Genomic DNA, 11,336 nt, shown 5'->3' with positions numbered 1-11,336 from the left:
GAAGTTAAGTGCTAGCTATCTCTTTTCTCTTCATGCAGCATTTCCCACACCAGTAGGCTAGGAAACATGGTAACACACAAGCTTGTAGAATGTGGATTACATTGTGTTGTTGATAATTTTTGGGCTGGGATTATCCTAGTGTAATATCTCAATACATTCTCAATGATGTACTCTTATTTAGTGAATGAATGGAAGTTCAATTAAAAAAAAAATCTACACACATTTTTTTTCTTTATTTTCCCTATTAAAATATAAATTCTTATCCACAATATATCAATAAAAACACTTGTACAAAAATAAATAAACCTAAATGTTAAGTAAAAGTAGATAATTTTACCCAACTGTTACCTATTCGTGCTTGGGAATAAATCAGAAATCACAAATAGAAACTTCTTCAATGGGGGAATGGGAGTTGTAGAAGATCTGGTGTGTGGTTTTTTGACACGTTGATCATGTAGATAGTTGTCACGTGGATTTACTAATGCATGTGATAAACAAAAAGTTTCAAGTTTTTTATTAAGCAAAAGTAACTTATAATCTTAATTCCTTGAATGGGGTATTTTTAAACTTTATTACAAAATAAAGATAATTTTAGTCAATTAGATTCCGCATCACAATGTTTACCATGTTACCATCTCTTTCTTTCAATTTATGCACTTTTTTTTGCCTGCAACTTCATTCATTTTTTTATTTTTAATTCTTTCTAGGAAGGCAATACTACTTTCTCTGTGGATCTGCATAATCACTCTAATACTGCCTGAGATGGTGAGCAAAATTTCTTTGTTTGAAAATAACGTATTTAAGAAATCGTTACTTTGTACTTTACAGTTGACCTGGTTGAAGTATGCCACCAAAAGAATTGCAATATCGGCTTAGTTTCATATTTTGCACTTGATGGTGGATCACTAAGTGGAAAATATTTAGATATCAATTCTGAAGCTACAAAGAAAAGAAGGATGAACCTTTTCCCTAGCTACATGGAAAGATATAATAAGTCAATTGCCAAGGTATGTTGATGGTTGTAATGTGACCAATAATAGATGGATAAATTCTGGAAAAGTAAAACCAAGCATGATATTTTCATGGGAGATAAATAAATCATTAAGGAAATCAAAATCATAAGTACCACTTGAATGTTGAGCTTCATGGACATTTTGGTGGAATTTCAGGAAGCAACAATACAATACATCGAGATGGCCAAAAAGCATGGATTAACTCCAATTCAACTTTCACTCAGATTTGCAAGGGATTTTTCACTTATGACCAGTTCAATTATCGGCGCAACCTCTGTTGACCAACTGAAGGAAGACATTACATTGATGCTTTTTGAACAACTACGATCCCGCTACGGGTCCATTGAATTTCTAGTAGTCAGTTTCACCAATAAGATATGAAGATTTACTTTAAATTTGGAATTGCACAAAAATGTCTATTCATCTCATATAAGTTTATGTAAAATTCTGAAAAAACGTCAACATCTTCTGTCTTACTTATCAAAGAAAAATAAAATACATTATAAAAAATTAATTAATGAGTTGAATATTTGAAAATTAAAAAAAATCATTAATTTGATTGAATTAGTCAATTTATTAAACTTTTTATTTTGATGTACTTCTTTTCGTTTTCAACAATTCATGTAAGAATGAATTGAGGAAAAGTTATGAATCTATTAGCTGTAGAAAAAGACCGTATGATAGTTAATACGGGACTGAATCAATTTTCAAAAGATACACTAGTCCAAAGCATCTCATATATTCATTTTGTTCTTTTAGCCAATACATTAACCACCTGAATTTTGTATCGAGAGTTGTGCCCCTACGGCGAGAAGCTATTGTTGTTAAGCGGATCCTGCTTCTCAATTTTGGATTAAGAGTTGTGCCAGGTAAAGCCTTTGTAAACATTAACAGAGAAAGTGGTTGTTAGGTAAATGGTGGCCAATCGTAAACCAACCGTGAACACTTTGAAAGCCCAATCCTCCACTTTGGTTCCCCATCCCATCTTCTTTATCTTTGTGGGAGGTTGCTTACCTCCAATCATGATTAGATTCATACACATCTAAGTTTCTTTTGAAATTCATAACCAACTGAATGCAAAACCCATTTCACCGACATAAAATACATACTAAATACCTTAAGTAAATCAAAATTGAATAAAAAACAAAACACCTTAAACAAAATTACACAACAATAAAGTTAATCCATCAAGAACTCATGTAGCCTTTATGCAAGTAAGATGAGCTTGTATGTTTTGCCCGAAATCGATATTAAAAGCCTGAGGTTGCAAGGGCTGAAAATAATTAAGGGGATGTTTGGTTGGAGAGAATTTGAGATTTTCTTCTAGAATGTTGCTATTGGGTATTCAAATTTTCACATTTGATTGGCAGGTATCAGATGTAATCTTAGATTTTTAATAGTACTTAAAATTTAAGAATTAGAAATTCACTTTTTTTTGTTGTTTTTTAATATTTCAGAGAAAAAGTTACTTTTATCGACTTAAATAAAAAATGTTTTATATTTTTTTATCCTTTTGGAAATCAACAAATGATTTTTTTTTTTTTCAAATGTCAAATATTGTGTTTGTTAGAAACAAATGTAGTAATTGTAATGATTTTTTTTTTTTGAAATATTTAAAAAATGAGTGTTAATTTTTTCTCCAATTGGTACATTACTATATTTTCAGACACAGTTAATTGTTATTATTTATTACATTTATTTAAACATTAACACAATATTTGATTTGTACTTAGTTTAGTATTATCATAAAAAATAATTTTTTATAACATACTCAATTATTGCGTTAATTTTAACATTAACTTAATAATTGATTTGCATTTATTATTTATTGTTGCATTATTTTTTAACTCACTCAATTGTTGCATTAATTTGTACATTAACGTAGTATTGGATTTGTGTTGACTTTTTTCAAAATTTAAATAGTTTATTATAACTCACTCAATTGTTGCTATAATTTAAACATTAATGTAATATTGGATTTATGTTTTTTTTTCAAAATTTAATAATTTATTATAACGCACTCAATTACTACGTTAATGTAAAAATTAATGTAATATTTGATTAATGCACTCAATTACTACCTTAATTTCAACATTAATGCAGTACTTGCTTGTAATTGATTTTGTTGTTGAGCACAAAATTTTTTATAACGCACTTAATTTCTTTGTTAAGTTAAACATTAACATAGTATTTGATTTGTACTTTTTTTTATTATCACAATAAATAGATTTTTATAACGTATTCAATTACTATGTTACATTGCATAATAACTTAGTAATTGATGTTATTTATTACGTTACTGAACAGTACTGTAGTAATTGATAACTCGTAATATGTTAACAATTTTTAATGTAGTATTTGTTATTAATTATTGCGTTTATATTGAAGTAAACACAATAATTGACAAGTCTTATATTTTAATTTTCAAATTTGTTATATGATAAGCTTTTTTCATATTCGTCCACACACCTGATGGAGGTTTATTAAAGTGGTGTTATCTCATATATAATAAATATCTAATTTTTTGTAGTCTTACATTTAAGTTGGACTTCTCCACTTATTATCAATTGATTTTAAATTGAATGTTTAACATGATATCAAAGCTAAGTCCTTTTCGAATTTGTCACATGATATGTTTCTTCTATCTCCGCTTACATGTGATGGGGGCTATTAAAGTAATGTTATCTTCTATTTAATAAATATTTAATTTTTGTAATCTTGTATTCAAGTTAGACCTCTCCACTTTCTACTAATTAATTTTAAGTTAGTTGTTTAACATAATATCAAAATCATGATTTCTTTTTGTTGTCTTTTTTAAATCTATCAAGTGATAATCTTTTTTCATATTTTCTTATACGTGATGAAAATTTTTTAAAGTTGTATTATCTCATATCTAATAAATATTTAATTTTTTATAATTTTATATTGAAGTTGAACCTCATTGTTTACTATTTATTAATTCTAAATTAAATGCTTAAGAGCTGTAGCATCACATTGTTCATCAAATTAAAAAATCCAAAGATAACATAAAAATTAAAAAAAAAAAAGAAAATAAGTTATAAAACAAAAGTTCCCTAATCATTAGCACATCTTTTCGCATCCAAAAACTGAAGATGCATATTGTTATCCTTCATATTATTAGAAATTTCATATTTCTTTTGGATTACACCTTCAATCATAATGTGTATACTTAACCAATTCATTCATAGCAACAGGGTTTTTTTTTTTTTTTGTGCTTTAAACATTTTTTATAATTTTTTAAAGATAAAAGTAACTTACTAATGAATGGACACTTGAAAAGTTTTAAAAATTGATTTACCAACGTCAGTGCATTAAGTTATACTATTATTTAATTCATTTACTTAATCAATGATAGATTTATAATCTGTCATTTTAAAATCCACATATATAAAAAGATTTGTTTTTTGGCATCCTCATCCCATACCTCTTCTTTATAGCCTATCAAAGTTCTTATGCCGAATTATTAACTTTTGAAAAATTATAAAAAAAATAAAAAATATAACGTTCCATATTATTCGAATAAGAAACATAACTTTTGAAATTTATATTTATTTACACATATTGACATTTTTTTTGTTCCTTTTTTGTGAAATTTAAGATCATTTAACACAATCTTTTCCTTCGTATCAATATATAAAATTCATTCCTACAAAACAAGCCAACTTTGAGTGTCTCAAACTCAAATTCCAACTCAAAGTCCAACTCAATCAATTTCCAACTCAATCTCATGTTGCGTCACCTATAAGTTCAATTCCATTCAATAACAATTGTCACGTCCCAGTCTTCATTGGATGCTAGGATTGGAACTAGGGGTGTAATTAAGTCGAGTCAAATCGATACAGTGAAAAACTCGAGTTCGAGTTCGATTCTTAACTCGTAATTCGATACTCGATTCGAACTTGATTGAATTTTATTTTCTTAGTTCTTACTCGATTCGTGATCAAATTCGAACTATTTAAACTCGCTCGATTAAGCTCGAAAATATGTAAAAATAAGCTCGATTTTTATACTCGACGAGAGCTCGATTATTTGTACTCGAGTTTGAACTCAAATTTGAGATATTTTATTAATTAAAATAATAAAAAAATTTTAAATATAAAAACTCGATTAGACTCTGAGCTACTCAAGCTGAGTATAAAAATATTCGAACTCGGCTCGATCGATGAGTCGAGCTACTCGAGTTCGAGCTCGACTCTATAATAATGAAACCGAATTCGAATTTTATTTGAATCCAACTCAATAACTTATACGTACTAATGTATCATTTATACCATTGACTAGAACTTATAAAATATTAGACATGATTATAGTTTTTGTCATTGGAGAAATCACTGGACATTATCATATGATTAACTAATAGATTGTTTTCATGCCAAATTCTCATTAAAGTGTTTAATTTACTTGATATTGTAATGTTACTTTCTTGTATTTTAATCAACAATTTTTTTTTTATGTATTTCAAACGCTATAATATTATTTTTCCAACATTTTAATATCTGACAATCACTTTTTCCACAATCACATTATATTACAATTACTTAATAATAAAGCACTAAACGGTACTTTATTGTCAATTATTTATAATAATTCTATTATGATTAAAGAAAAATCATTCGTTCAATATTTACTTAGGGTTAATATTATGAATGTCTATGGTCTATAATAAAATATTAAATATGATATCTAAATTTTAAAAATATTTAATATGATATTTGAATTATGAATATATTAATTTGAAATTATCATATATTATAAGATTGTTAGTCTATCATATATTATCATTTGAAATTAATTACATTAAAAATAAATATTATATTAATTAATAAATTTATAATTCAAATATTAAATTAAAAATTTTTAAATTTTAAATATTATATTAAAAATTTCATTATAATTTAAACATAATTCATAACATTAAATCATTTGCTTACAAAAAATTTTTTTTTTCTGTTAAAAAACATGGATAATATTTTGGAATATATTGGGCCTTCATCTTTTTTTAGTGAGGATGTTTGTGGAAGCAATGTTCATGGTCAAATACTTAAAATATTAATCCACTTGTCAAACTGATATAGGTTGACTAATATAAGTACACCTCAGACTTCCGGTAGTTTCTCTCGTGCAAACGTTTTTCCACTCATAACTCGATAAGTCATAACCAACTTTCTTATTTTTTCTTTTCCATTTATTTTTCTAATTCTCCTTTTGAAACTAACGAAATAAAAACAAACAAATATATAATAAAAATCCTCCAAAAAAAGAAAAAAAAATCAAAACCAAAGAGAAAGATTATAATGTTGGTTTCGTTTAGCAATTTCGGAGAAAAGAAAAAAAGTTGAGATTTGATAACAAAAAATATCTGTGGAGGAGGAGGTAGAGGGAAGAGTAATAGTGGTCATATGGATACCAACGGAGCCACCACGAGCTCCGCCGCTGGTGGTGGTTCAACTTCAACCTCTGATTCATCTTTATTATCCAAAAAGAATTCCAAAAAACCCCAATGTATGTTCCCTCCTCGCCGTTTCTTGTTAATCATTCTCACTAATATCTACATTGCCGGATTTGGGTTTCATTTCGTTTTTTTTTTTTTTTTCATTTGATGAATCTGATAAAATGGGTGCAATGTGGCTATAATACGCAACGAATACTAACAAGGGAAAAAGAGGTTTTGGTTGCAATTATTGGTTATAGTTTTATGTCCATTTATTGAGATTTATTATGATACTTAAAATTTGTTCCTGGTGAATGGTTGAAGATTTTACAATATCTCTTTATATACTTTTTGTTTTTTTGTTTCATTTTGAAATATAGTTGTGCAAATCAAGGATTGGGCTCATGGTAATTTTCGTCTTTTTGTTGGGTTGCAGATTCTAGGTTCACACAGCAAGAGCTTCCTGCTTGCAAGCCTATTCTTACACCGGGACTGGTTTGTTGACTTTTCCTTTTGGATAGAATGTAACTTTTATTACATTTAAGCACCTAAACACATTTCTTACATTCTTAAATTCATCTGCCTGAAGCATCAGCTCTATCTTTCACTCGGATCTAGCTTGGTAGGTCCTTAATTATTCACTTCACGTACGTCTAAGAGCATTTTTTATATGCTAATAATGCAAATATAGATTCTTCTATCCTAATTAAAACAAAGTAAATTCGATTCATTAAAAAAACGTTTATGATAAAACAGATAATTAATGTGGGTTGGATCAGAACTACTTGATTCCCCTTTGTATGGATGATCTCCATTCCATGTTAAACTTTTTTCAGCGTGAGAGAAGCTCTACCTTCAGGAAAGACAGTTTTCGAGTTCATTCATCTCGTAGAAATGAAAGAGAAGCTTAACCTTCATCCTCTTTTGATCAGTACCCCGGGAAGCATTATGCACGCATAAAGCATTATGAGAGCTTAACATGAAGAGAAGTATATATATTCAAAGATCAGAAGGAAATGCTATAAAAAGAGCTTGTTTACTGAAACAAGTGATGCGCATTTTCTATAGGCAATTTATAACATTCTAGTAAATAGTGAAGATGGAGAAAAATGCAGATAGCAACAGAGAAAGTATAAATAAGGAAAGGAAAAGGTTTTTGAAGTGTTATTCAAGAGGTGAGGGAATGAGACCTGAAATATGAATGTGGTGGAAGTGGCACTGCAGAGTGCAGGATGCATAGTGGATTAAGGCTAAAATTATATTCCTGCGTGCATGTTGCTCTTTAGTAAACAGTTACAAGGGGCATTAATTTGATGTTCCCACTTGACAAAAAGAGAGATGGAAGAAAGGGACAGACCGTGAATGGAGGTTGGGGTTTTTTTTGGCCCTTTTTTTTAAATATAATTTGTAAAGGCATATTAGGCATGGTGTTGTACAGCTGGGGACTCCCTCAAATCCTTCTCCCACTGAAAGGGTCTTTACATGCCTAAAGGAGACCTTTCTTTGAATCTTTTGCCTCTTAATTTGCTGCTCATTTTCATCATGCTTTGTCAGTTCGTAAGTCGCTTTACTTTTCAAAAAGTCTTATTAATGAAGATCTAAGATTAGACCCTAAATTTCTTTATTTTTTTTTTAATTTTACTTTACATTTGACAAAGTCTAAGGGAGAGATACAACTCGAAAGTTTGACCTTAACCTTAGCGGTAACAACTGTTTGAAATCTTGCCTTTCATTCATGGGAAGGCGGAAGCTGTGATTTTTCTTTCACGTTTGATTTAACGCAAGCTTCCATTTTTCCTTTCCTTATTGTCAAATTTTTTATTTTTATTTTTTTGGGATTTTCAGGTCATTACAACATTCACCATTATCGGAATCATCTTCATCCCTATTGGACTTGTGTCATTGTCTGCATCGGAGCATGTAGTGTATTCTTCACTCATTAACATCTCTAAATGAGTTTGTTCCTTGCTATTGATTCATGTTGAACGTAAAAACTGTGTTGTTTTTTATGTATAGGTGGTGGAAATCGTGGATCGCTATGACGAAGGATGTGTTCCTCCTAATTATTCCAATGATAAGCTTGCATATATCCAAAGCAGTCGAACTAACAAGTCTTGTACTAGGACTTTGAGTGTTAGTCCAATTCTTTATCCATTTTTTTAAAAACTTATTGTGTTCTAGGAATCCCTGTCTTGTTTCAGTTTTACATATTCCGCTACTCAACATTTCATCTTAACATCTCCTTTCTGCTAATGAGCATTAATTTGTCCTTTTCTTTTCCTCCTCTTTTCAGGTTCCCAAGCTGATGAAAAGTCCTGTTTTTATTTATTATGAGCTTGATAACTTCTACCAGAACCATCGTCGGTGAGTACAATGTATTTGAAGAAATGTTCTATATTTATAGTTATTTTTCAATACCATGTTTAAGTTTAATGAATGTTTCTATTTTGTTGGATTTAGAAGACCCGATTTAGGCATATAACTCTTTCATGAAAGATTTAGTAGTATTTCTTATGCTTCTGAATTCTAATTATGCATGTCCTTTTATTGTGCTTGACTTGAAAATATTTTCAACATTCTTGGTTTTCATCTTTAAAAATTCTTTTAACACTTTTGTGGGAAAATGCATGCAGTTATGTTAAAAGTCGAAGTGATAAACAATTGAGGAGCAAGGCATATGAGCGTGAGACAAAAAATTGTGACCCTCAAGCTGTTTCACTAGATGCTCCAATTGTTCCTTGTGGCCTCATTGCATGGAGTTTGTTCAATGACACATACGGATTTTTCGTGAAAAATAAGATGTTAGAAGTCAACAAAAAGAACATAGCATGGGACAGTGACAAAGAGCATAAATTTGGATCTGATGTTTATCCAAAAAATTTCCAGACTGGAGGGTTGATTGGAGGTGCAAAACTGAATTCGACCACACCTGTAAGTCTTGCTTGATGTTTCTCTTGTACCACATAATACAGTACTTTTTTCTTCCTTGTCTTCTTTCCTTTCGGCCGAGATTTTTACTCTTCTGCATGCAACAGTTAAGTGAACAAGAGGATCTGATCGTTTGGATGCGTACAGCAGCACTGCCAACTTTCAGAAAACTCTACGGGAGGATAGAGGAGGACCTCCAAGCCAATGAGCAAATAACTGTTGTAATACAGAACCATTACAACACCTACAGCTTTGGGGGCAAAAAGAAGTTGGTTCTTTCAACCACAAGTTGGATAGGTGGAAAAAATGATTTCATTGGCATAGCATATATTACTGTAGGGGGGCTGTGCTTGTTTTTAGCAGTAAACTTCATACTTCTTTACGTTATCAAGCCAAGGTGAGTTAATGCTTTTATTTTGCCCGTTACTCCTCGTGCTAGTAAACTTTAAATTATAGATAATGGAGAATTTTCTGTGTGAACAATCTTTGGGAAAGTAATGAAAGAAAAGCATAAAAAGTTGTGTTATTTAAAATTGGAATAATATCCCCGTCGACTTTTAAATTATAATAAAATATTTAATATGATACTTAAATTTTAAAAATTTTTAATTTGATACATGAATTATAAATTTATTAACTAATGTAATACTTGAAGATTGTTTGTTTGCATATTTTATAATTTAGAGTTACTCACATTAAGGATAAGTATCACATTCAAGTATCATATTTAAAGATTTTTAAAATTCAAGTATTAAATTAAATATTTTATTTTAATTCAAGAACTATTCATAGCATTAATCCTTTAAAATTTAATCATATGCATGAAAAACGTAACTTAGAATATATTAAATATAAGTGAAGCTTCGGGCAAGGACGTTTTTCTTTTCAGAAAACATTTCCTGTCGAAATATTTTCCTTCCAAACTGCTTGACTGATGGTTAATGAATTGTGAGAAAGCACTTGGTTCATTGTTTTATGATATGGTTGTAGCCTATTTTCTTTTTTATTAAGTTATTTTATTCTGTTTCAATTATTTGAGGTGGATCTTGCATTTTGTGCAGGGCTCTTGGTGATCCATCCTACCTGTCTTGGAACAGAAGTCCAGCGGGCAATCCAAATTAGGATTGCTATAAACTGTACTTCACCTATTCAACTTTCAAAAGAAGTATGCAGATTTTGGGAAATATCGTTGATTTGCATATATTGAAAATGCAATCTGATTATAAGAGTGGTATAATTTGTTGCAAAATTGAGAAAAAAAAAACAAAGAAAATTTGATTTTCCGATCATCTTCTATCACTTTGCGTTCGAATGTCAGATGCAGTCTGATTAATATTTATTTTGAATGTCAAATTGGAAAGGCTAACTTGTTTCTATGTTTTTGGCTAATAAGTTTCTATTTTGGAGTGATTAATCTTTTATTTTTTTCGATGTTAAGAAAATAAAATAACCTTGTATGAGGTAGTGATCACTGGATGTCATCTTTGTAAAAACACCGAATTGGTCGAATTAAAATCACCCTTTACCCCTACCAAAAATATAAGTTAAATCTCTATTATTTAAGGTTTAAAATTTTGATAGAATCTTTTTCTCGCAGTTTGAATATGGAGTATAATAATAATAATAAAAAATTCACCTTGTATAAATATATAAAAATTAAAAAAAATTTCGATAAAAAAAATTCAATGTGAATGGTCTATTATTTTGAGACATGGACAATTTTAAATAATAATCATGTTAATGTATGTTACATTTAATTAATTTTATTTGATTTTATATAGATTTTAAAATATTATAATTCATTGATTATATTTATTTTCTATTAAAATTTTCTTTTAAAATTTTTTTATTTATGTATATAATGTAAAAGTTGATTTCCTACGTAATTATTTGACACATTCATATTTGATTAAGTAAAATATTTGAGTATCTGATACAATTCA

General features: G+C 29.1%; 1 protein-coding gene across 1 annotated transcript; it reads left to right on the top strand.

Moving 5' to 3' along the window:
* Positions 1 to 7,779: 7,779 nt before the first annotated feature.
* LOC111280907 (putative ALA-interacting subunit 4) lies at positions 7,780 to 10,976 on the top strand. The gene is made up of 5 exons (XM_089756988.1): positions 7,780 to 8,598; positions 8,759 to 8,829; positions 9,099 to 9,396; positions 9,501 to 9,790; positions 10,455 to 10,976. Exons 2-5 carry the CDS (start codon positions 8,771 to 8,773, stop codon positions 10,513 to 10,515), a joined length of 708 nt encoding a protein of 235 aa, XP_089613114.1. The 5' UTR covers positions 7,780 to 8,598; positions 8,759 to 8,770; the 3' UTR covers positions 10,516 to 10,976.
* The last annotated feature ends 360 nt before the right edge of the window (positions 10,977 to 11,336 follow it).

This window comes from Durio zibethinus, chromosome 28 (genome assembly GCF_047325235.1).
Source record: "Durio zibethinus cultivar Kanyao isolate XHJ-2024 chromosome 28, ASM4732523v1, whole genome shotgun sequence".
Taxonomy (NCBI): Eukaryota; Viridiplantae; Streptophyta; class Magnoliopsida; order Malvales; family Malvaceae; genus Durio; species Durio zibethinus.
The sequence above is the reverse complement of the archived record's forward strand: the minus strand, read 5'-3'. Positions and strand labels throughout refer to the sequence as shown.

Bases quoted from the DNA above. Each gene is read 5' to 3' on its own strand.
- LOC111280907 (XM_089756988.1), top strand. From the start codon at position 8,771: ATGAAAAGTCCTGTTTTTATTTATTATGAGCTTGATAACTTCTACCAG. The intron at 9,397-9,500 runs GTAAGTCTTGCT...TGCATGCAACAG, and splicing joins AACTGAATTCGACCACACCT to TTAAGTGAACAAGAGGATCT. The intron at 9,791-10,454 runs GTGAGTTAATGC...CATTTTGTGCAG, and splicing joins CTTTACGTTATCAAGCCAAG to GGCTCTTGGTGATCCATCCT.